The sequence below is a fragment of the Accipiter gentilis genome, chromosome 19 (genome assembly GCF_929443795.1).
Source record: "Accipiter gentilis chromosome 19, bAccGen1.1, whole genome shotgun sequence".
In the NCBI taxonomy this organism is placed as follows: domain Eukaryota; kingdom Metazoa; phylum Chordata; class Aves; order Accipitriformes; family Accipitridae; genus Astur; species Astur gentilis.
This window is the reverse complement of record NC_064898.1, coordinates 14,257,122-14,284,121: the sequence shown is the minus strand read 5'-3', so window position 1 is coordinate 14,284,121 and position 27,000 is coordinate 14,257,122. Positions and strand designations below refer to the sequence as shown.

The 27,000-nt window shown below is 36.7% G+C and overlaps 1 protein-coding gene across 2 annotated transcripts in view; it reads left to right on the top strand.

Annotated features, from left to right (window-relative positions):
* The window catches only part of ARHGAP42 (Rho GTPase activating protein 42), a 165,014-nt gene that overhangs the window by 33,246 nt on the left and 104,768 nt on the right, over positions 1 to 27,000 (top strand). For both annotated transcript variants that reach the window (XM_049823141.1, XM_049823140.1), the window contains exons 2-3: positions 5,729 to 5,824; positions 23,507 to 23,568. In XM_049823141.1, coding sequence (XP_049679098.1) covers positions 5,729 to 5,824; positions 23,507 to 23,568 — 158 coding nt within the window. The remainder of the gene's footprint in view (positions 1 to 5,728; positions 5,825 to 23,506; positions 23,569 to 27,000) is intronic.

Here is a 27,000-nt window from a genome sequence, read left to right as displayed (position 1 = left end):
AATACTTAAAGGCCTTTTTTCACTTGTATGAATTTTTAAATGTTTCCTTGCTTCTGTCATTTGGTGCAGTAAGAATGCTGCAAATCACACTTATAGCTGCCGTTTCACAATAAAAATGTCTCCGTTTATAAAACTACTTTTTCAGGTGTTTAGATAACTTAGCCAGAAAAATTGTTTATAGGATGAGAGTTGCTTATGAAATAAATCAAGAAAATAAATTTATTTGCAAAGCAATTAAAAAAAAAAACCACCACCAACCCACAACAGTGACTCATCTTCAGGTATGGAGGAGTAGAAGTCAATGGACTAGGTAAATGGTTCTCTGCATTTTAGCATTCCCTTTTTGTCAAGTACTCTAGCAATATTGTTCAGTTTCTGCTGTGTTTTATTCAGATATTACAGCTCCTTAATGCTCGGTTTTGTTGAGTAGCTTTGGTTTTAATAAACTTATATGTCATTGTGCGACCAAATGAGATAGCTCATCAAGGATCGCACTGCAACTCATCTAGTCATATCTGGTAGTGGAATCAAACAGCCCAAAGGCTTGAAACATTGAACGTGACTGTATGTCATCTCCTTTCCAGTCTTCAACTATCCTGAAATTCAGTTGAGTGAAGAATTGCCTCTAATATCCTGCCAGCTCCGCCATTGCCCCTTTGCCGTCTTTGAAGCCATACGGTAATAACTAGCTTTGTGTCAGATCACCAGATATGTTGCTGTTATTATTTTAGCCACAGCGCCTGTTGTTTGAAGTCCCATTTACTGCATTCCAGCTGGCGCTCAGGAGTTCATTTAGGCATGTTTAATCTTCTCACTAGGTTTCAACTGCTGATTTTCTTTATTAACCTAGTGAATGATACCAAACTTTTCCAGGATGATTGACATCAGTCAGGAAGAGTGTTGGTTATTGGATCTCCATTTGCTAATGAAGTAATCTTTGTAAGTAAACAAGTGGAAAGACTTTAGCTTTGATGTATTTGCTGAGATCAGTTTTTTGCAGGCTGTTACTAGGGTAGGGATATAGGTGCTTTGTAAATGCATAAAGTTTCTGCTTTTGGAGCTTGTTTGACTGCTGTCAAAAGCTAGGGCTTTCTTCTGTTCTTCTAGCCATCAGATTGGCAAAACCAAACAACCTTCCCACCCCAACCAAAAAAATTCTTTGTGCTTACCAACTTGTAGCAATCTTGTCAAGTTTCCTTATCTGTATTATCTGTAGAACTTGATCCTTGTTGTGAAGGGCTGTGCCAAAACTAATAGACTCGTTCTTTCATCCTTCAGGTAATTGCATCCATCATTTCATCACTTTGTTGCAATGTATTGTTCTCCCTTCCTCCTCAAGGCTCTATATAAGAACTTATTTTATGATCCATTTAACAAATCTAGGACAAGAAAGTTGAAGAACAATTCTAGTAATACAAAGGGACTGCATCATAGTTTTATCATCGTATATCCAGCACATAAGGCCTTATCTGAAGCCTAAAATAAGTTAATATATTACAGTTCAAATTAAATCCTCCTTTCTGGCAATTTGAAACAAAGTGAATCTTAAATAAACCTGACTTGTAGGATAACACAGAGGGTTTTTTCCATATTTTTATTGAGTAAGTATGTGTTAAGTAGATTGATCAAAAATACAGAACTTCAGGAAAACGTACAAAAGAAAATGTTTCCTGATTCCTCTGTGACTTTCCTGAATGGATGATGGCTTTTATTATTCTTTCATTAACATTATGATACTGATGGTTGGTATTATATGTATCCATATTTAATACTGGTGTTATTACTTTCTTGTAGTTAAGCTGCAATTATCCTTTTATTGTTTCTGGTCACATTGTAGCATGCTTCTTTTAGTACTTCCTCTGCCAGAGCTCCACAAAAAAAAATCTTGCTGGCCAGTTGAGTTACTTCAGCCCTTACTAAAACAGGCAACTCTGTCTCCGTTATCTCCTTCCACTGACCATAAATAGCATGTAGGTGGCTTCTCTTGACTACACACCTCACTGCAAGACCAAACTGAATCCTCCTTCAGAATTGGGGAAAACAGGGAACAAACAGTGCAGGTTAGTACTGTCGGAAAATAAATGTTAAAAGAATTGATGGTTAGAAATTCAGTCCTGTGGGAACTGAGGGATAACAGGGTGCATTTTCACTCTTTCACTGGCACTCAGAGAGATTACTCTATTTAAGTGCCTTCAGAAGAGCAGGGGCAACAACATTTATGGTATCATTGAGACTTTTGAGCAGCCATTCTTCCCTGGGTGATAGACTTGTGCTGTCAGTCAATAAAGCTGGTAAGGTTTTTATAGTAACTTAGGAGATCAGTTGACTCTGCTCGAAAGAGAATTTCTGTCCTGGGCTAAGTAAAATATTCTAGTTCATGTGGACTCCACGAAAAGAGTGGGCTATGACTATCTAGATGTACATGTTAGAAGCTGGGTAAGAACAAGTCTTTTAATGCCATATAGCTTGCAGGTGATTGGTGTGGTGATTTACCTTCCTACATCTGGAAGGAGCAGGATGTATTGAGGGCTCTCAGTGACATTAAGACTCTGGGATATACAGTGATAAATGACATCTTGTAAAGCTGGACAAGGTCTCTGCTCCATCTCTCTGCTCTTTTCTGTTTGTTTTTTGTTGTTGTTGTTGTTTTTTTCCAGACAAGATAAGATGGTAGCCTCATCTTCATTTGCCTCTTCTTGATTCAAGAGGCAGTTGTTCTTAAATCTGATTTAATTCAGTTTTAAATCTTCATGTCTCTTAAAAGAGCCCTGCTTATTGCACAGCTGGTCCTTTCTGTGACTAGGTGAATTTTGTAATCGAGTAAAGTGATGATGTTCCTAAGAAAAAAATTGATAAATACAACTAATTGCATCGCTTGGTCCAATGTTGGTGGTTCAACTGCAATATTGAGCTTTGAGTTCTTACAGAGTAACTCTTATTACAATCTCTAGGAAGCTCTCCAAGTAAGCTCGAATTCTGTAGAGTAATATTTTTTTTTATATTTTCAGGTAAAATTAACTTTGTACAGAACCTGTAAATTAGTGTCACAGGAAATATCTGACCCTGGAACTTCCATTTTATTCCTTGCTACATGAATAGCTTTAACCTTAATACGGTATCTTTTAGTACTTTCAAGCTATTAGAATAGGTCTCATATAGAGGCAGAAATCTCCAAATGGTATCATTCTGGATGATTTTATCAAGTTATCTAATGAGCTGTGTAATTCTTATTACATTCTTCAGACCTACTGTTGCAGAGTTAGGTTAAACACATCGCCTTCAGGTTCAAAACATGTAAGCATTAACACTGTCTTGATTTGCTGACACAGTGAAAGAGAGATCGGCATCTATGTATGACTAATCCAGGATATAAAATGGAGACTCCACCTTGGATATTTTTATCATTTGTTTTCCTTTCCCTTGACATTTGTTCCACTGAGCCCTGGATGTGTGGAAGTGTGATAGGGCAGAGTCCATGCTCCCTCATTTCCTTTTGTGTTCACATAGATGCTGGTCATCGTGGGCAGCTATTAGATTGTCCAGAGGAAGTAAATCTGCATTCCTAATAGTGATAGTTAATTTTTACATTTCAGTGTACTTGCAATATAGAATCCTTTTCATTCAATCACCTTAAGACCATATTATTCCTTTTGGCATCAGTTGGTATGCAGCAATTTCATAGAAAGGTTTAGGACTCAGTGTAGTAACTTGGTGGAAGAGCCAACAATGGAACTGTTTCTTCTCTTTAAACTCAAAGCATCCTGCTGTGAACAAATTCAGGTTTAGGTCTTTCTAACGGCTGTAGAACAATCAGTTACTTGAATATCAAAGATGCTTTATTTGCATAAAACGGAGTGCTTCAGCTTATAAAGATCTATTTTGTTTTCATTTATACAAACAGTAGGAAATACTTTGTGTTTAGCATCTAATTTTTTAATACATTTAATAGTATAACCGTTGTGTACAGCACAGTAGGAAATGTTTAGCAAGAATGCAATAATTCTGGGGAGCATTCTTTCCTGTTCTCCATGTTTTTTATCAAAAAGATACAGACTTTGTTTATTTACCCAATTCTTTGCACTCTAGTTATTTATCAGATAAACATATGGAATTCCTTACTAATACAATAAAAAAATCTGTTCATGTCTATATTGTCTAAAGACTTATTGTTCTTTTGTTGGACTTATGTACTCTATAGCTGCATCTAAAAATGTGAAAGCAGCAGGCACTGAGAAAATAGAGGGGTAGAGCAAAATCCTGGTAGGGATTCTGTTGCTTGATAGTCGTTTCCTTTAATTAAAAACAATCCAAATTTCAGTCATGTTACTGTGTGGATTCTTATTTGGAGGTGTTTGAAAGATTTTCAACCCTTATTTCATTTAGGATAGTGGAATGTTCTTACTGTTGGAGATTGTTCAAATTTAAATGACACTTTTATCTTTTTGTGTGTGTGTGTGTCTTGGTTTAGGACATTAGGCCAATTTGTGTATTTATATGCTAGGTTTTATTCCTGCCAGGAAAAAGGTAAGCCTTCTAATTTTGTGCCCAGCATTGGGTAAATTAGTCTTTATGGCTTTACAATAACAGAGGGTTAAGAAAATCACAGAATCACAAAATGGCTGAGGTTAGAAGGGACCACTGGAGGTCATCTGATCCAACTCCCCTGCTCAAGCAGGGCTACCTAGAGCCAGTTGCCCAGGACCATGTCCAGATGGCTTTTGAACATCCCCAAGGATGGAGACACATACATGATGCTTCTGAAACAGAATTTATGACTTGGCTTTTGTCAATAACTTATCCTTACCGTGACTTTTGATTAGATGTAGCAGATACCAGAACCTTAACTGCCCATTTTCTTTGCTTTAAAAAACATACCAGAGATACATCCTGTAGGACACAGAGAATTGTTGCTGGTGTTCTGGGCTCATCTGGACTGGTAGAGTTTTTAAGTCTTGACTTAAAGACCGAGTTCATTCGGTATCACATTCATCTCTGCATTTGCCACTAGTACCTAAAAAAGAAAAGAATGGATTTACGTGGTTACATTGCTATTTTGTATTTACGATTTTGTTGTTGTTGGAGTGTGTACAATTCTAATGAAATTTTATGCTATGAAGTTTGGATTGCTTTGACATTTCTTTGGTCTGAAGGTCCAGTCTGTGTAGTTCAGTGAAAATAGTGCTCATAATCCTATTGATGAGGTTGATTGGCAAGCATTAATGGTTTAATTTTTTCCCTTTGATTTCTTTTTACAAATCTTTTACATAACACTATATAAGTTTTGGTGTATTAGAGTAGTTAAAATGTAATTCTTTTGATAAAGTTTATGAAAGAAATTGTCATAAGCTTTGTTTTAATCTGCAAACTAATCTTGCAGTATTTTAAACAAGTGATCTACTTGCATATGCAATTTACCACTAGACATTTATTTCTTAAACTAATTCCTTATTTTTCAAGAAGTATAACAGTTCTTCAGTTGTTAACATAATGCCTGTATTAACGTTTGAAATCTGGTATCAGTGTGTTTCGGAGGTTTCTGGAATGTCTCAGGTACTTTGATTTTGAAATGGTGTTGGGGTTTTTTGGATGAAGTTACTGTCCAAAAAAGATACTAGAAAGGGAACTTTGAAAACAGAAAAAATGTTTGATGCAGAAATGCTCCAGTGAAGTTGTAGTGGAGTAATTCTCTTTTTTTTTTTTTTTTTTCCCCCTTTTTCTTGAATTTTAGATTTATCCATAGCAGTGCAAAAATTTTCACAGTCTTTACAAGATTTCCAGTTTGAGTGTATTGGAGATGCTGAAACTGATGATGAAATTAATATTGGTAAGTACGTTCTGTGCTCTGGTTGCAGAAACATTTTATATTGTTTCTTATATATTTAATATGATATAACAAATATAGTGGGACAGTTCATAGTTTTGTTTTTATTTTAATGGAGCATGTAACAAGAATAGAAAAATGTCAGTAAGTAGAAATCATGCAAGACTAAAAATACATGTCAAAAAACTATGTCTTCGTAACAGCTTTGTTCATTGTAGACGAAAGTATTCGGCAGTACTTTGTCAGCTGTGAATCTTCTAAATTCTGCTGCTATTTTTAGTTTGTAGCCAGTTTTCACTGGGATACTAAAAGGTACACAAGTTTCCTGTGAAATAACATAGGTCTCCAAAAACCACTTAAGTGCCTTGTAAGACACAGGAAGTATTTAAGGGTCTAAAAACAGGAATATGTTCTTTACAACTTGTGCATTCCTAAGTATATAGCTGTCTGAACTTTTGCCAGTAAAATTTACTAGCTGCTTAATGTTCTGCCTCAGCACACACCCAGAACTTCTGCATTTGCAAAACTGAACAGCTCAGTTTGTCTTGAATGTAAGCCTCTTTAACATCATCAAAATATTCTTCCCGCAGCAGACTAATCCTGGAAACATTTCCAAGATTCAGAAATTCAGCCACTCTTTACTGCAAGGCATTGCTGCAGTTGCAGTGATGCATTTGGGCAGTAGTGCAGCAGCTGGAGTGCTCTAGCTCCTATTGGTGAGAAACTTGGATTATATTCCATCTTCAGAATGGCTAAATTCAGTGTCATGAGTCTTACATGCCACATGGCCCCTGTGTCTCTCCCAAAACATCTGAGAGGAAGGAAGATGGTGGTTAAAGTATAGTTGCTTCTAAAAATAAATAATTTGGCAGTACAAGAGGGAACGTAGGACTTGTCAGTATTTTTTAAAAAAGATCTATGTAGTGCACTGAGGAAACTCAGATTTAGTTTTTTCCAAACATATCTCTTACTAAAACCTATTTTCAATTCTCCTGTCACTTCAATATTTCCCTTTTCCTGACTGAGTTACTAATCATTGGACAAAAGGTCTGAGCTGCTTGCTCTCACTGGCAAGGTTTGCCTCATCCTCACCCTACAACACTGTGATAGATAGGAGACTGCCGACAAAGATGGCTGGTATTTGGTCACTGTCTTCCACTAACCTTTGGCAGGGGAGGTTTAATTTTACTGACATATCGTAGGGGAGTGAAGACACTGAGCTGCTTTATGTCTGAGTGAGACATAAAACTGCATACACTCTTCAGGTGTATCAAGCTTGGAAAGAGACAAAAAATGAATGGTGTGTATGCATTCTTTGGCATTCTACATATTATTTCTTGGCTGTTAAAGTCAGCTTGTACATATTTTATGTATTTAAAGTAAATCTACAGGATCTCAGTTGTATGTCTTAGATTTGGTCAATAACTTTTTTTAAAGACATAAGGTTTTGCATTTAAAAAGAGGTGACTGAGGACAAACACAGCTTCATTTTTCTGGTAACCTAAATATAGCAAAGAAAAGACATTTTATTGTTTGGACATTAAACAGGCATTTAAAACTATTTAGGAAAAAAACATAGTTCATGAAGCTTGACAGCTGATTTATTTCACTTGGAGCTTCAAAGAAGGGATTTCTAGCTTCTAAAGCACCCATTGCCTGATGGATTGTCATGTACATCAAAGCAGCTTATAAGAGTAAAAGGTAAACTGACAGGAATCAAATTCAAGTCTAACAGAGCTTGAATGATACTGTGTGCTTTTATAAGGAGGCTCAATTTTTGATCTCCCTAAAGCAGTGACCTAGAATTTATCCATATCTTTAACATGCCCCAACTAGCTAGATGTTTGCTTATCATCAAAGACGGCTTTGTATAGATGAATCCTGCTCTCTGTGCCTCCTTCTGCCTTCACCTCTTTTTTTTTTTTTAAGAATATCTACAACTATGCAGGCCACTGGGAAGTTTTACTTCAGTCTGCAGTGATACTCTGACTTGATAAGTTTTGTACAAAACCACCGTATACAAAGGGGCTTAATACAGGGACTACGTTCTGAAGATTTTAAGATACATTTCTCTTTCAATTAGGACTGGAAATTCACCCTAATCCACCCTAGCATTTGAAATTCACCCTCTGAATAAGGCATCTTCTGTCAGGATGTGATTATTTCTCTTATAAAAAAAAAAGTTTCAACTTTTTTCAAAATTGAAATATAAGTGATTTTTTTTTTTCTCTTTTTTTTTTTTTTTTCTCCTTCCTTACCAGTAATGAGTATTTGGAACTGAGTTGATAGCTCCATGAACTTTTTTTTTTTTTTTTTGGCGGCAATACTAGAGTTGAAGGTCTCTGTTTAGTAATTAAGAATTTTTTTTTCAACCTGAGCTCTAATAACAGCATTCAGTTTTACTTGCATTTCCCGTAACTGTGCCTTTTTAGATGCTTGCTTTATACAGCTTATCTATTCCAATAAGCTCATTACACAAAATACATGAGAAGTTGTTTCAGTTAAGCTCCATGACACACTCAATATTAACAGAATTATGACGGTGTTCTTCATATTTATTTTAATCCATCTATTGTTTAATCCAGTGATTTATTTAGGTTTTTTGTTTGCTTTTATTACCTCTCTTTCATTTCTAATTTTTTTGATTTCTTACTTCTTATTTAAAAATGTTTAATTCTTCCATAGAAGTGGTGGTGGTGTTTGACAAAAAATCTACATGTCTCTTTGTAGCTGTATAATGCATTTTAGGTAATCTTTCCATGTTGTTGCAAGTTACCCAGATTTATCTACGTAGCCACTTTCAGGTATAACATGCCCGGTTTAGAGTCAGACATCTTGTGCGTGGGTTGTAAGCTATTCCCCTGACTTTCTTAAATAAGCAGAGTGGCTTGTTCCTCAAACCATCTACAAATTCATATTTTTTTTTTAAACTGTGAACATCAAAGGATTCATGCTACAAAAAGCTTTTTCAGATTTTCAGATATTTGCCAGAAAATTGGGTTTGGGAAACAGTGCTCCCCAGCTTTACTAGCTTTTCTCATTAAAAAATAAACAGCTAGCAACAATTGCCAGTGTTGTCTCTTCCTCTGTTTTGAAGTGCATGTGGCAGCATGTGATCTGCAGCAACACAAGGGCCATAATATTTCATAAGGACCATACTAATTGATAATACAACATGGATATTAGCTCCTCTTCTGTTTGTGTTATCTGGATTGTGGCTGATACAGATGAAAATAATAAACATTATTATTTAACGCAATGGAATTCTGTCTCGTTTTTTTAACCAGTTCTTGTCTATTTTGTATTATGGCTAATTATAGATCAGTGAGATTTAATATCAGCAGTGTAAGACCATGTTCTTCAGAATTAAAAGAAACCAAGACTAATAAATACATTCTGATATTCTGGCATTTTACTTTAGTATCTGTTTTTTATTAGTGTGTGCTATTTAGGAAAAAGCACTGGAAGGCGTATGTATTTCACTCTGTCACTGCTGGTTTTGAATTTTTTTTTGCCCTGAAGAGAATTATATTATGACATGTGTCAGGTAACATCAAATGCTTGATTTAGGAATGTAATAGGATTATGATGGTCTATGAAATCATTATTAATTGAGCCATAAGGAATAGGTCAAAAGTTCTAAAATGTGGTAGTATCTTTCCTTGTGGGAACTGAATTCTGATCTTGCTGCTAGCAGTTGTGGCTCATGTGATCTTTGCTGACTCACACCTCAGGTCATTCATGGGATTATTAAAATTGCTAGCAACTAACCATCTACAGAACTGTTAACTCATACCAGGCAGTTATGTTGTATACAGCAGTTAGTTTCAAGTTGAACTTTGAAAAAAAGAACTAAAATGTAGTGGGGAGAAAAAACTTAAAAAAAACCCCCAAAACAACTTGAATAGTAGTTGTTTGTTAGAGTCCACTGTTGTGTTCTTAAGGCTCTCTTGTTTGAGTTGAGCAACAATGCTAGAAGGTCAGTCGTCTTTTTTGCTTGTACTGGGCATCCACATGCACAATGCTTTTGAGTTAGCAGCTGCTCTGCCCTCTTGGAGAGCCTGTCAGAGGACAAGCATCCTGTCATTGAAAGCAGCAAATAGATCTGTCTTGGGAAATTTGTGTATAAAACTACACAAATAAGAGAAAAAATCAGGAAGTTTCCCTCCCCCCATCTCTTACAAAGATGTAAAAAGTTAATTGGCATTAAGAGGTGCCAAATTCCATTTTTTAAATGGTACAAACTGTGCATGCAATGTTCTATTAAAATGAAAAGAAAAAAAAAAAAGAGGAGAATTTGTAGGAGCTTTATGCGTACCTAAAGTGTGTGGAGGCAAATCTTGACAAATCAATCTGTGGACATTGCAGTCTCCAAGTTAGGAGACTCTCTTTGGGAGCCACTTGGAGGGTAATGAGGAACCTTCAGAAGGTAGCTGTCAGGCTAATCACGATTTCAAGCCACTGTATCTCTATTGTTTGTGGTGTGCAATGGCTTCTTGAATTTGCCTGGCTGTTTTGGAATTATTTAATAAGTGCCATTGAGCCACCCACAGTCTGAATCACTTGGATATGTTACAGGTCATCTCCTTTATCACTTGAGGTTACCTCTGATGTTCAAGAAAGTTCTTTTTAGGGTTAATATTCTACCTAGTTTACTCTGAATTCCCATTCGTAACCAGGTTTCTGAGTGGAATTACTAAGTAAGTCTAAAATGAATCCCAGCAGTTCAGGTCTACTACTGCCTTATCCAAACCAAGGAAAGAGGAGGATCTTGGCACCACCTTGAAGGTAGAGTTCTGGGGTGGATTTTTTTAACATAGGCATCATCCCAGTAAGTTTTGTAGCGCTTGAGTTTGTTGACCTTGTGGAGCACATTAGAGACAAGCATATTTACAAAAGCCGTTTTTTTTTAGATGGGTGGGGAAGGTTTGAGTCCTGAATTAGTATAGAAAGCTATTTGCAAGTGAGAGTGAATTTGCATAGAAAGATTGTATGCTGTTTTTCTACAGTAATTACCTGCCTAGATTTGCCAGCTCTTTTTCCTCCAGTTGGAAGAATGATATTTAAGATTAACTTTTTAGGTGACCTTCAAAGCAACTTTGCATAAGCTACTTGTAAGATCTAAATCACAGGGCAGTGTTCTTTGGTACTCCTGTTGGACTATTTTTATCTACAGAAGTTAAACAGTAACAAATTATGGGAGGAACTCAGCACAATCAGGGTGTGAAATGCCTGAACTATTTGTTTAAAATCTGTTAAATCTCTTCCTACCATTATTTTTTTTTATTAATCCCATGTTGCATATTTAAACAAATGCCACCTGTTTCCGGAATGCTATTGTTTCTTGACTCCAAGAAATGAGTGATTTTATGCTAGTGCTAGGATCCATAGAGGCTTCAAAACAGCATCTGCACCAGAAAGAGTAGGTTGACATGCTGTTGGTCAAGCCCAGAGCTCTTGTCCTTGCTGTGGAAGGTCAAATGAGGCTGACAAAGCAGGAAATAAAATAATGTTGCAATAAGCCTTGATCTGTGCAGGAGGAAAAGGTACAATATCAACAACACAGGCCTTGTTTTTTCTTCTTCACCAAGACACATATCAGAAGGTTGTTAGAATTGGCATGCTCCATTCCCTGTTACCTTAAGGAGCATATTCAAATTAAAAAAATTAGAACGGGGTGGCTGATGCAGTTGCTGCCCTTCCTGTCTGTCTTACCCTTCTGTGGTGGGAGTAGCTGGATGTGAAGTAGATGTCCTGAGTCACTGCAGTTTACAGTGCTAAGGGAGTCTAAAATTCATGCTAGTTCATTTTATTATGTTGGACTGCAAACTGTGGTGTCTCAGACTGCCACTTGCCTTGGAGCTTATGCTGTTTACAGAAGGAGCTTGAGGCAGGCAATGTACACCAATAGCTTTGGTTGTCCTGGTGCATTCTGCTAAGGAGATTAAATGAGTCAACATTTGATCTGAACAGCTGAGAGGACAAGTAGACAAGTCCATGCCACTCGCAGATCAAGATGAAGTATATGTCGTGTCCCTCATTAATAGTTTGATCTTCTGGACTCTCATAGATGCATTCTACTTTATTGTCCCCATTCCATGCCTTCAACATACCTCTTCCTCCCTCCTTCATCAGTTAGTGTTGTTATTTCTAGAGTTGGGCATCCCAATGGAAGTATGAATGCCTGTGGGAAGATGGTGTGAGCACAAGAGAATTGCCTTACAGAGTTGGTTTGAAAATAACTGGTATGTACTGTTGCTGTATATAATAAACTTCTAGAAAAAGGCATAACACTTTAGAGTTGTCAAGCTAGTATAGCTCTTGAGCAACGGGCACTTGGTTTCAAAAACAGGTAGTGGTTTGATCAACTCATCTTTGAGATGCTCATCTTCAGGTTTGAGCAAATAAGATGAAGGATTTGTCATTTCTGAAATCAAAATCCTTAGTAGAGATTAGAGTTTTAAACACAGGAAATCCTTGATCTCTTTGTAGGCCTAAATTCAACAAAGCAATTATGGCAAGCCTAACATTTGTTGAAGTATTTGGTGATATTTTTCCTAATTAGTGTTTCATCATTAAGTAATAAGTGCACTAAATTTTACAAATCAGAAAAACAGTATTAATGATTCTCAGCTGCATTCTGAATACATTGCTTTTCCTTTTACTTCCCCTATTTCAGCACCCACAAAGAGCCACACACAAATAAGGTTTGTACAGCTGGAAAGATTGAAATACCAGGTTTTTTTCCCTTCATTTAAAGTGCGGATGTGCCTCTGAAGAATTGGGGATTGGCAAGCATGAAATGTAGTCATAATTACTTCTAACTCCTTTGTTTATGGAATGCTAGGATTCAGTATTACTTTCGCAGCTTAATATGTCGCCCAGTGGTATTTCCCACGTTGTCTTGTTATTCAGCTGCTCAAAAAACTTGAGCATGAAGTACCAATTGTTTTCTTAGAATGAAAGATTTGTATTCATAGTCAATTTATACCGCAATTCTTTCTAGTGGGATGGGGGGGAGGAGGAGGGGCAAAAGAAAGGAGAGGATTGAAAGAATCTCTGATTTAACCAGAATCCACCTTTCATCTTATCTATTTCTGACTATTCTGGGGTTTTTAAAGCTGTTCTTCCTCTGACAGGCTGTGGATATCAGTCAACTCTGGAGAAGTCTGATCTGTTCAAGTCAAAGGTTAATGGTTAATTTAAAGGTTAAGGTAAAGATTAATTGGATTAAATGGACTTTTATAGTACAGGAAGTTATGCTGTTAGTTTCAATGGACACCAATTCAAGCTGCTAGGGTTTCAAAGTAGGTCTCCAGAAGAACTTTAAGATCACTTCATACCTGTTGGAAAAAAGACAATGTATTGAATATTGTTCCTCACACCCTGCTGAGCTATGCAGCTATGGAGCTCTGCCCCAGGACTGCTGTGCATGTGGGTGCATCAGGTGGAAACAGAATCTGATTTCTCTTTGGCAGATACAATAATCTTAAGCCCTATTTTGTAGCAGTATAGAGATGCAGTATTTCTTAATGACCACTTGTGTAAAACTGTTATCTCTTTATTCTGTGAGAACATGGTGAAAATACAAGATTTGTTGTGGCTAGTCCCAAAAGCCTCCAGTTCTTTGCAGAAGTGTAGAAGAAAGGGGAGAGACAAGAAAAGTGATTTACTAATTTGTGGAAGGGTTTTGATATAGTGCCCTGTGAGAGCAAGTGGCTGCCTGGGAGATCCATTCAGTCCCATGTTCCTAAGAAAATGGAAGAAATTGCTTAGATGATTTAAAATGTTTCTGCTGTCACTTCAGAATGCCACATGTGGGGAGAGGTGCTATAGACTAATAGAGTCTAGAGTGGGCTTATTCTACCACAGCTCTGATACTGTTGTATTGAAAAATTGTTGTGTTCAAGAATTCGTGCTGCAGAAAGATATATTTCCAAATTGAATGATGTATTTTCAAAATATTTGCTGTTTTTATAATTGGTGTAGACCACTAACACAGGGTAGATAAATTGCAGCTGTTTTTTAAATAAAGTGTTAAAAGTGTGGTGGTGGTATTTGAGTAATTGTTTGGTGTGGATTTGTTTTGGTTTTGTTTTTACTCACATACTGTGGGATAGACAGACATTATAAACTTTAAAAAAATCTTTCAGGTCTCTGGGAAATGTTTTGCCCTTGTTTGATCCAGTTAGAATTTTTTACTTGTATTTGCTTAGTAAGGTTCTTCATGAATAGGGCATGGCAATTTACTGATATTAAGTCAAGTAATTGGATTTATTTAAATTGTGTAACATTGCATGTCTTAAGGTTATCTCTCCAAGTATTGTATTTGACAAGGGCTGACGGTGGATCTGGAAATTCTAGATAACCTGACTTTCTTGCAAGTCGTCTTAGTTTGTGTATAAACATGCAGCTTTTTTTGTAGACTTTTGTTGAAAAGGAGTGGAGTGGAAAGTGTAAATGTCTTGGCTCAAAGCATTGTTTTAACTTTTGTACAAGGCTTATATTTGTTTGAATATTTGTGACACAATAGCTACTTTTTATAGCAAAGAATTTTTGAGTATGATACTGTTTGTAACTGGATTTAGACAGTTATGCTGACAAAGGTTTGTTTCAATAAAATTTTGTAATAGGGAAAAGGATTTCTACTTCTAATAGCAGCCCTACGTTTTATGCTTTACATATGTCGAGGAAAAAACTTCATAAAATACTTTGCTATATTTGCTCATTAAGTTTTGCAAGAGGAAATACTTTTGAGTTAAAATTCCAGTTGCCTAATATGGTATATACATATTATATTGTACTTGCAAACACATCTTGCAAAGCTTTGGACTTTGATTAAGCTTAGATCTTGATTTGTTGCCTTATACAGTTCGCTTATTAGTCTGCACTTTTGAGGCACACATGTATTGTGCTCAGACAGGAGGTTCCATTCTTAACGTGGAGCTTGCTGGCCTCTTGTGCTGGTTTGTCTTGCCTTTATAGTGTGACAGAGCCCAGAAGACTGATCAGAGGAAAAGCTTGTGCCTGGTATATGGCCAGCAATGGAAGGGTTTTAAAGCATCTGTTCATGGGGAACACTCCCTAAAAACATACAGGGATTGAATGCCATAAACCAGGGGAGGTCAAGCAGGGAGACTGTTACTGACTCTGTGGTAGTTTCATTGCTGGTTTTGTCTTCATGGGGAATTTGGAGCACTTATTACCATTTCTCTGTCCTAATACTGCAAAGAACCAATATGCTCCACATTATGATGTAGAGGACAAAATAATACCACACTTACTCTGAGTTTACAGTGCTTTAACTCAAATGAAGTAGAGAAGAGCCTTGGGGTTTGTTTGTTTGTTTACTTTTAGTTACATGGATTTCACTACCTGTGCTCTGATAAAGTTCTCTGCTTGCTAGTATATAGTGGAAGATGTGATCATATTTGGAGAACAATATGTAGTCCTTGAAGCATAAATTTGGGTATAAAAGTCTTATTTTTGTCATTTTTCTTGCTTCCTCATTTGTGTAATTTCTTTCCAGAAGTTTTGAACCAGGCATTTTTCATCTCTGTCTCTCTTTGTCTCTTATCATACTTTTCCTTCCTGATGTATAATGGATTTGTTTGGCAAATTAGGATTTATTTTTGTAAGGTAGTGCACTTATTTTCAAGAACTGAAAAAATTTGGCAAAATACCTTTCCTCACAGTTCAGGGTGGGAATTGCTACAGGAAACAAAATTAACCCTGTAAGTTGTGTTCCCTGGGAGGATCTACCTCTCGCAGCAGTAGTTATTTTTCTTATGGACATGTCTGTGCTAAGTCAGGATAAACCATCCTTGAAATTGGATGGATTTTTTTAAATTTTATTTTATTTTTAGTTCATTAGAGTTGAAAGTTCAAAGTCTGGGTTAGGTAGAAATTGCTTCAAAATCTGAAAGATCTTGGTGCTAATTGATAAAAAAACATTGGATTAAGCCCTTGAAGAGTTTACTTACCAGATTAATTATGGATCAAATAGGAAGAATGTTCGTTTATTGAGTCTGAAATTGCTTCACTTTGTCTGCTCTAAGTATGCCTTGATTCTGGCACAAGAGCAGTACAGACCAGGCAGAGTTGCCTCTACCTTTGTGTACCTTCCCATGATGGAATTCTTCAAGGAAATTTGTGGTTATTGGGGCTGTGAATTTAAACCACTGTCTGCTGGCAGAATTTGCTGTCAATTTGAGGGTGTCTGTTGGGGTGCTTCCATGTAATATTAAAACCTGTACACTTGAACCTTTGCTTCAGCCCATGTCATTTACTACCAGAAGTACATTTCATTGTATTATAGGAAGGTACAAATAACTTTTTTCCCCTGTTCTTATGGAGGTTGTGGTAAAGGTAAACACAGACTAAAGGAATGCATGAGGTCCTTATTACAGATCCATAAAATCTGATACCCAGATTAGGGAAGTAAGAGAAACCAAATGGAGGATAAGCCAGCTCATCCAATATTAATTTTTCAAATTTAAATGAGACTGAAACCCCATGAAGAAATGAACCATTATCTTGCTATTCTAGCTTCTTTTTCTGCAATGGAATCTTCTAACATAATTTATCTTTTCACACCAATACTTAGCTTAAAGTTAAAGCACATCAGATGTGCTGTTAGCTTACAAACTGGAATTTGCATAAATACCTAAGTGGTATTACCTTAAACCTAAGCAAAAGAAAGCAGTTACTCTGTTTCCTCTAATATCTTGGGAATGAAACCCAGAAGAGAAAAAAATTGGTAAGAAAAACAGTGGTTTCAAATCCTTCACTCCTCTCCCCTTCTTTTGTCTTCTTTTCTGCTTTCCCAGTAAATATTACTTATGGTATTGAGCTCAGTCTTCCAAACTCAAGTTTCTCCAAAAATGTTGCCAGTTGGAAAGTGAGAGAAGCCAACCTAAGGTAGCAATGACAGAGGAAATGGCAGCAGCCAACAAAAAATGAAAACCTGAGCAATAATTGGGAAGATTAGCAGATGTGTACTTGTCCAAATATAGCTTTTCTGAAAATCTGGAAAAAAAGAAGAAAAAAACCCAGAACAACCAAAAAAACCCCTGTTTTTTGTAGGAATATGTTGCAGTTATACTACTATTTTTTTAACTATATTGCAGTGGTACTCAAGCCCAGTCAACATTGGTTATGAAATATTTATAAATTGCACAAATTATTCTTTATTTCAGTTTGCACAGTAAGGTGTTGATCCTGCAGCTTGTGCCCTTTGGGCTAAACTGTAATTCTATTTAAAGCTGTAGATAATTGTACACTTTTAATGTTTTATAGGCTTTATTCAGTAGAAAAACAAAAGAAGGAAAAAGAATTGTTAACAAATCAGTCCAGGTTGTGACAGTGGTAAAAGAAATCTGTGTAGTATAAGATAAGGTTATATCTAAATTCATAGGCAACATATTGAAAGACAAAGAGAATGGGAGGCTTTGGGAGCCTTATTTCAAGACACTCCTTCTTTGGATTTACATTTTGGTGTGTTGAAAACTTGCCATAGTGGCAACATTTTGAGACATCCAGTTTAGTTACCTTCAGATATACACTACAGATCCTATGTGGCTTTTATGACATCCACAATTCTTGTTAGGTAGAAAGTACTGAGAAGGCAAGTTACTGGCTCTTTATTCCAGATACTTGTGGTAGCCTGTCAGTGTTAATCTGAAATCTGTGATTTTTCTGTCTGATCAGGAAACCATCTGTTGCCCCTCTTGTCCTACTTCCCCTTCCCCCGCCCCCCGTACTTTTTCAGTATGGCTTGAAGCCACGGAAAGAAGGATGGAAATTTTATTTGATGTTATGGCTTTTTGAGAAACTGTTTGAAATAGCATTTGTGGCTGCAAATAATGCTAGTTGTTAAAAGCTCTGGAAATAGGTCTGTGAATTAGTCACTATTTAATAATATGTTTACTTTCATTTTAGAATTGGAAAAGAAAGTCTCTTCTCCCAGCCCTCCCAGCACTTATGGGTCTTAACATTTATTCTGCTTTGTCACTGAAGTCTAGTAAACGGGTGTTAATCCTTAGAAAATTTCCTTATGGGTCTTAGGTCCATCTTCAATTCTGATTCGGTAATGTATTACTTACTGGGAAAAACTCCTCTGGAGGCTTTAGTTTAAGTTCATGCTCAGTCATGAATTCAGAGCCTGCTATAGCTCGTCTATGCTAGATATGACCAGTTCTGGAGAGAGGATGTACTTGACTGACCTTTCTGCCAAAGTGTGTCGGGAGCAATGTACAGCACAGTCCTGGCATTTCCCCAGTCAGATCAGGAAGATATAAGGAAATCTCCAACAGGCTTGCATGTTTTTGCCTCTTATACAGCAAGATGTCGTAATAACAAATGACATATTTCTGTATGTATATTTTTTCCATGCTGGCATTCACGTATCTGAAGATAGTGGTGATAGCTGCTTAGACTACTATAAAATGTTGTTTAGTGTACTTTACAGTATTTAAAAATCACCTGTGCACTGTTTAAGACTGCATGCATAAGTATAAGTTCAACCAACAGTCCATTTCACAGAAAAGAACATTTTTAAAAATTCTGTTTTCCATGGTAACTTTCCATTCTGTCTTGGGTTGAACATTACCTTCCAAACTTGGCTTTGTGTCTTTGGATTCAGCATTGGTCATATAAAACTACTTCTAGGTTTCATACATGTTGCTTTCCTTTTCTCATGAAACATAGATGGCATCATACCTATTGTATGTAACATTTAGTAGTGCAGTATAACACTGTACTCTTTAGTATTAAGCTAGTTACTGATAGAGTAGCTTCAATACTGTCCATAGGCATGCTATTTGAAGGTGAATCATTCTCTACACAAGTATATAACAAAAACTTCATAAAGTTTATTAAGTACATGGGTTTTTTTCCTATGAACCGCTGGGTTGATTTTAATGCAGTAAATCAGAATTCTGGAGCATAAATGAGGCGTATTTTTAATAATACATTCAATAAATCCAGAGAAATTAATTTTTATCCTTTTCCATTTCTCCCTCATTCACTTAGTCCTGCACTAAGTTTCAGTTCCCTTTTGATTATGCAAGTATAGTTGTTTATGGAGCTGTACCGTATGTTTGAAATGATAGGGATAAAACCCCAAACGAAACCCATCTTTTGGAAAAAAGGACATTGTTGGAGCTACACCATTAAGGTTTAAGGTGTTGGTACTGTTAGTTTGCTTCCTTATGAAGCAAACTAAAAGGCTTTTCATTTGCAAATAAAGAGGCTGGTGCTTTTTGAAAATAATTAAAACCACCTTCGTATGTATTATAAGTTAGGTTACGTACTGTACTTTATATTATTGGTGTGTTTTCAGAATTTACTTCTTATCAGCACATTCCCATGACATTTCCTCTTGCAAAATACATAACTCTTCCTCCCCCCACCCTTGTTTGTATTTATAAATTTAACTTTAATTCTTCTGTGTCTGTTCCGATTAAAAAGAAGGGGAGAAAAAAAATAAAAATGTTGCAGCATTAGTAAGAAAAGATTGCGAGGCCTGCTTGTAATTCCCGAGCTTCCTGACGGACAGCAGTGGGCCACATCTGACACAAGTGGTTCTGATTTTTAAATCTCCTGGCTTTTAACTACGCAAAAGCACCTCAGATTATTACTGTCGAAATATTTGTTTGCTTCCTGTTGAGAGCTGGGAATGCAGAATTAGGTGCCTGTACCCTGTGCCTCGGGTTCCCGCTGAAATCCTGCGCGGGGGCCCGGCTGTGGAGGGGAATGGGCCCCTGCCCAGCTCCGGGGGCTGTCGGGCAGCGAGTCCCCGCGGTGAGCTCTGACGGCCCGCGGTGGTCCCCGTGCTGGGTATCCCTCCGTCTGCCCAGCCCAGTCCCCAGGCGAGGCGAAGCTGTCACCTGTCTGCAACCGGAGGGGGGCTGTGGGAGAAGAGGGGAGGACGAAGGGAAAAGGGCAGGCTGGAAAAAGAGGAGCGAGGGCTGCCTTGCCTTCCCTGTTTACCACCTCCTCTGCAGCTTCCAGCACAGATGAAGTTCTCCGGGGACAGACCCTGGCTTTTAATGAGGTCAGACTGAGTGGGAGTTGTATGGGAAGAAGGGTGTAATAACATGAAAAGTTCAGAAGCGCTGCAGTACTTATTGGTATTGTAGGAGAGCTGGCGGTGGTAAAGCCTTTTTTGGCGTTACGTGGTGCCATTGCAAGGGCAGAAGAACCAGTGGGGTCACCAGAGACATCCACGTTGCTGAGCTCTGCGTACTGGGCGTGCATCCTTCATTGTGGTCTGAATTGCACGATGGACTTGTTGTTCTCCCTGTGCACCTCCCGAGCTGGGAAAGGATGCTCCGTGGCTTTGTGGGCATTGACCGGTGCAAAAAGGATGGATGTGGGTGTTGGGCAGTGAACAGTGGAGGAGTAGTCGGTATTGATGCAAAGGTGTCTTCAGTGAAGGTTCCTCTAGGATCAGGGGAATGGTTTGTCTTAGTCCTGCTGAAGAATGTAGGTTCTGTGTTCTTAGTAAAACTTTGACCTTTATAATCCCCGCAAAGGTGAAGCAACGGGGAAGAAAAGATGGAGACAGCATCTCAATCTTTAGCTGAGGCGCACTGTATAGGTGACATATTAGTACCTTTATATTAGTGTTAAAGACTGAGGAAAATCTTGATTTGCACACTTGCAGAACACATTTTCATAGTTGTTTTTCTGTCTGCCCTGTCTGTATTTAAATTCTAAGCAAAAGTTTCGACTTTGAAACTAAAAACACCTTCCAGTTCTGCCTTGAAATTAGGAAGATGAATCAAAAGTTTCTCTTACGGGGTTGGTCTTTTTTCCTTCCTCCTCACACTTTCCAGTCATCCTTCTGCCCAGTTTCTGCTTCCTGTTCTTCTTCCTTTAGTATCTTTTTGCTCCTAAAATGCTGAATATTGCCTGACCAGAGAGGATATTTTTTTTTCTTCATAACTGTATTGCTTTTACTTGCTTGTCCCCCACCCTTTCTATTTGATTTAGATAAAGTCCTGCCCATACTTTGGGACTGGGAACTGGAAGTATTTGTGCTTGGCTGCTGAAAGGTGTAAAATGTTAACTTTCTCATTGCAGATGATGAAGAAAATAAAATTCATGAGCCTTTGTTTTATTAACAGGGTTTTAATGATGTGATCAGAAACTTAAGTGAAGAGTACCGTAAGGCTTGATGTGGTTAGGGAAAACTTAAATTTCAGTAGGTTCTGGATCTGCTGGCCTCACAAAGATACAGTGCTGGGTATGATAATTTCTCTTTGAAATAGTTCTGTCATTGTGAGTGGCTCCACAATAAAAAAGTGAAAAAAGGAGGGGGAATGGAGTTTCAGTGTGTGACTGCAGTAACACATCATCTTGCGGTTAAAAATGACCAATTATTTCACTGAAATAATCTGGAAACAATTTCTCTTGCTGGCTTTACTAGAAAGTCAGCTGTTTTTCTGAAGTGCATCCTAATTCCCTGAATAGGTAATAAAATTCAAACAATATGTTTATCTAGTTTATTTCAAAAGGTTAATTTTTTTTTAATGGTGGGTAAAAAAATCACTCTGCCACATGTGCAAGGGATTAACTAGTTCTGTCCTGCTTTCTACAGGCAGGGGTAGTTTCTTGTTAAATTTGGGGCAATATCAGTGTGAAAATAATAAATAGTTTGGCCATGTGTGTCTGGCTCATTGTTTATTTAGTTTTTAGGGTTTTGTAATGAGTACATAGATATTTTTGAATGTAACACTCAACAGATTTCTTATTAGGTAACTTAACCAGTCAGTTCATCATCTATTTCTTTACCTGGTTTTGGCAGATGGGTTATTATGAGCTGACTAAGAGATTAAGTTAATTCAGTGGATAGCAAACTAAGTTCTTGATATAAAGATGTAATTCTGATAAAGGCTGAGCTGGTAAGTAATTGAAAGGCTCAACTGGTAAGCCTGAGTCAAGGAGTTCAGGAGTTTGCACAGGAGGCCTAGAATTTCTTTTACTTAAAAGGTGGCAAAATTTTCTGGCGTTTGTGTTCTCAGGGCAAATTATTAGAGGAAAAGGCTCAAGACCCAGCGAGATGGACATTTAATTTACCATGTGTATTTGGACTAAACAAAGAACTCATGGCTAATAACAGGGAAAAAAGAATTTGTCAGCAAAGAATGACTTAGAGGGCAAGATATGCAGGTATAGCATTATTGCTGCAAAGAACAGACTATATAAGGTCTTGCAGAAGAAATTGGAACAAACAGCGAAGTGTTCTTCAGCTGTAAAAGTTAAAAGACAGCAAGAAGAATGCAAGGGTGATCTCTGCAAGGTCCAGATGGGATAAGGGATCAAAATTATTTGGGTGTGGTCCAAAAACTAAGTAGCAATTCGTGAATGCTGACAAGGCAGTTAAGGCAAGCTAGATACTGGTTCCCTCTTAGAAGGTACTGAAACACAGCAGATTATCTAGAAAATATTCTTATTTCTTTAAATCTTTCAGGGAGGTTGAGAGGGGATGAAGCCATATTATTGGAGACTAACATATTTTGTAAGAAGTTGGAAAAATAGCTAAGAGGACAAGAGTTCTGTTAGCATACCCTCAGCAGTGTATGTTGGTTAACTGTGAAGGCTTTTCCAAGCCTATTCTTTTCAGAAATTCTACAAGTTTTCTTTCTTCTTTAAAAGATTTAGATTGTCTCAAGTTTTTTTTGTGAGAACCTGTAGGATTTATGAATCTGCATTCTGAGATCAGAGCTTTAAACCATGAAATTTAGCATCCTGTCATTGGCATCAATTACTGCTAGATGCATCAGGAGAAAGTAAAAAGAGCTACTTAGCTCTCTTCACATGATTCTTCTCTGCCTTTTTGTCTGTGGAACTGTGATGCTGAATTCTGAATAACCCATATGCCCTTGGGAAAGTAATACAAATGGAAAGATAGATTTTTCCAGAGAGGTTTGCACCACTTGCTTACATGAGAATGAAGCCTTAAGAGTTTTTGGAACGTTTTCCCCTTTCTTCCCCTCTTTTATGGGTTAATACTTTTATTATGTTTCTGTTGACATCTGCTATAGCCCTTCGACTTATATTTGAAGGCAGTTTTGAGCAAAGACTCTCACAGTTGCAATACAATTCAGAGCTTGGTTATAAATCAGTCACCTGTTGTCGTCACGTGAGAGCTTGTCCTTGTAAAACATAAAGCCAAAGAGCTGCTAAACCTAAACAGTTGACATAAATAATGCAATTCTTCTAAAATGTTGACTTTCAAATTTTTACCTGAATATTTTTCATAGTTCTTGTAAATATTTGTTGCTGCACTTTAATAGGAGAAACACAACATTTTTCTTTGCAGTTTCTTTCTGCTTCTAGTGTGCTAAAGTAAATTTTGTGGCTGGTTGTAGAAGTTTTTGTTTTGAGACTGTTCTTTGCACGTTTCAGGAAAATCAGTTTGCCATATTCCATTTTAAAATTTGTTTTTTAAATACCCATGACTCTTAAGACTTGGGTTCTTTTCCTTTGGTTTTTTTTTTACCTGCTCTTGACCTGCTGCTCGCTTCAGTCTGTGCCTTATTTAATGACTACTGATTTCAGTGAAGTACTATATAAGAACAGTATCTGATCACCACAGCTTCAATCCAGATAATGGACTCATCTGGTTTGAAAATGTAATTTTGACCAGGATGTTCTTTTTCTTTGTTTTCTTTTCAGCCCAGTCACTGAAAGAGTTTGCTCGTCTCCTGATTGCTGTTGAAGAGGAGAGGAGACGACTGGTAAGTTTGTTGGCAATAATATGTTGCAGTGGGCCTCTTTTTAGATAAAATAGTACACTTTTTTCTCTTTCTCCTGAAGTGCTATTTTAATTTTTTTAACTCGTGTAATAGATGTTAAGTATTTCATAAGAATCACTTGAAATTCTGCAAAGGCAGAAATGTGCTAGCACAGACTGCAGCAATTTTTAATGGAGTGTTCAGTCAAATACTTTTGTATTGATTTAAAAACTGTTTTCTCACAATTTCTTCCCTTCTCACTCCCCACCCCAAAATAACCTTTGAATGCTGCTGTACCTTTCCTTCCCCCCATTTTCTGATTAGTCACAAGGCACAGCAATAAAGTAAACTGTAAACAAAGAGCTTATAGTGGAAATGTAGATTGGTATTTATATTTAATGAAATACTTTGAGCATTGTCCAGTGAATATATACTAGTAATCCAAGAATATGATAAATAATTGGTAAGAAGAGAAACCAGATTCATCACCCCTGATAAACTCTTGCAGAATACATTATTGATCAGACTTGTCAGATTTGTCCTTTGTTATGGTATCCTTATTCCCTTTGTTTCCATACTGATGAATCTACGCTATGCTTTCATTTATATTTCTATTCAGATGTTGCTTTCTTACAGAAGTTTAAGTGTGTTCTTGTACAAGTATTTTTTAAAAAATTCCACATAAGCAATGAAACTACTTTTTTTTCTTCCTTGGAAGTCAATTATGGATAAAGTAGTGAGGAAAGGATTAACCTCAGTAGGGGGATTTTTAAATATTGTGAAAGTTTAACTAGCTCAAATCCATCCAACGACTATGTTTGTCCTGGTTTTCCTTCTTCTTATGAGTACTTAGGGAGGTGAGGAAAAGGATTTTCTGACTCAGATTAGAGCAAATTTATTAATCCAAGAAGAGGCTTACCTAAAGTTCATTTATTCCTAGGAGTAAGTAACCATAGAATTGGTCTCCCACTATATCTGTTTACATAAATATTTTAAAGTGGCAAAATCATAAACACTTATATGGTATAGTTGCACAGTTAATATCAACTAAACCTATAAAATTGCAAAATTTTTGCTTCATGCTGAAAATTTTTTCCAGGGTAGACGGAATAGTGAGGTGACTGTTCAGTACTTACCACCTTAAAAGCTGTTTACCAGAATACTTGTTAATTACTTAGTTAATGTTTCAAATTAATAGCTCGCCAGTTTGGGTTAAAGATTATTTTAAGCTAACTATTAGAAAAAGGAAAAGCAATGAATAGGTGAAGGATTTTTTTTTTTTCCAAACTGGTTAGTCTTTCATGATATGTATATGTAATTTACCTTTATTTTATCTTTCTTTATTTTTCTTTTTTCTTCTTGGAGTGGTCACTCCTTTTTCACTTTTAGAAGTTTCTGGCCTTTCTATAGTTTAGAATTTGATCTTTTCATGTAACGTTTTACTTTGTATCTTGTAGGAAGGCCATTGGAGTAAGAGGGGGGAAAAAACCCCATTAATTTCATTAAGTGAAAAAAGACCAGTCAGATAGAAAGATGCTTTTTGTTCTATTTCAGTATGACTTCAGTGGGAATGCACAGATTGTATAGCTGAGCTGTTGGATCCCAATGCAGGGTCAGAGACTTGGGTGAGGTTTCAGTCTTACAGAAAAATATTTTACAAATCGCTGTAAGTTTAGTAGAATGCAATCATCAAAACATAGTACACAAAGTGGCAAATAGTAGTCATGTGTGGAGAAGCTGCTCTTGATGGGAAATCATTTGCATCCAGCTTTTTGCTGTGTTTGAAATAGACCCATTCTGTTTGTTCTTCAAACTGAATGCTCATCCTGAGAGCATCGAGGACACACAGTTATCATGGTATTGATACCACAATAAGAAAATTCAGCAAATTTGGAATTTCTCTGCTTTTAAAAAGTTTTATCTGCCTGTTGGTGGAATTTATTTAGTTATTATTGGAATTAAACTAATGAAGTATCACCTTTGTCAAAGATGCTTGGTTTTTATTTTCCAGTTCTCTTACTGCAGATTTCTGCATGCCATCATATAATCCAGAGGTCCCTGTGAGGATCAGTGTGCCATGCTATATGCTGAATAGATTGCTAGTAATAAGAGTTTTCTGCCTGACAAACTTGTGATTTAACTGTGAAATCTTCAAACCATTGTCTGCATGCACTTTGATTCCTCTGCTGGAAGCACTTCAAGCCAGCCAATTTACAAATTAGTGATGATTTTAGAAAAAGTTCTCTGCTGACTGGAAAACTTGAGACAGGGCATGCAGGTCTTCAAGAATTTGATTTCCTTTAGCTCTGCATAAAAAGAGAAAACTTGCATAAGTTTTGGGGTTGGTTTTTTTTTTGTTTTTGTTGTTTTTTTTTTTTTAAAAAAGCTTCTTGTTCTTGACATTTTTTAGAAGGCTTGGAGAAAAATAGCTAGTCATCATTGAGACTATGGATACACTTCATCATACCATTTACAACTTCCTTTTAATTCTTGAAGTGTGCGACAGCAAAAGACAATATTATATCAGCAAATGCTGGATGTACAGGAATATGGAATGACAGATGCTAATTTTACTTACCAGCTAATGATCTTATTTCCCTGCCTTGAATTTTGTATTATTAATTTATGAGCATGCGTATGAGTGCATGAATTGGATTTGAATATGGAAAGTATTTATTCATATCACCAATTTATTTCTTATCTGATGCCTATTAAATTCTTTGTATGTAAAATTATTTATTTGTTTTGGTGAATGCAGAGAGTGTTGGAGTGCTTGTCAACTGAATGTATAATTTAAGTGTTTCCAATGGTCAAGGAAATAGTTTGAGAGATGCTTAGTAAGTTTTCTGTCCTTGCATAAAGAACCAAAAGGAACTTGGTTTCATTTTCTTTAGAAGAAGCTAATGAAAGAAGATATGAACAGTATTACTGGGAAAAACACTGACGTATAAGGTTAAATAGAACTGTGTATCACATAAATAAAAACTCTGTTGTCTAAAGCTTTGCAGCTATTGTTATTGGCAGCAGTAATAATATGATGATTATTGTAAGTCAATTTTTTTAATCGTTGTCTTTTATTTCCTGATGCTAAAAAATTAACTAGTAGTCTTAGAAAAAATAGAGGTCATGCACCAAACATTTCCCCTTAAAAAGCAAATAAAGGAAAAAGTAACTCGTAAGACACCTTTTTTATGATATACAGCCTTATGTTTGATATCTGTCATTTCATGGTGGTGTTAATTTAATGGTGCTCTTGGTAAATGGTGCATTAAAAAAACCCCAACCAAACAGCTCTGACTCTTGGGTTTTACAAGTAGCATAAATAGGATAAAAAGTCAGATTAATCCCCACTGCCTTTCCAATGACTTCAGCAACAAGCCACCAGGGAATGTAAAATAATAACCTCTATTTCCCAGTGATTATTAGGGAACAATA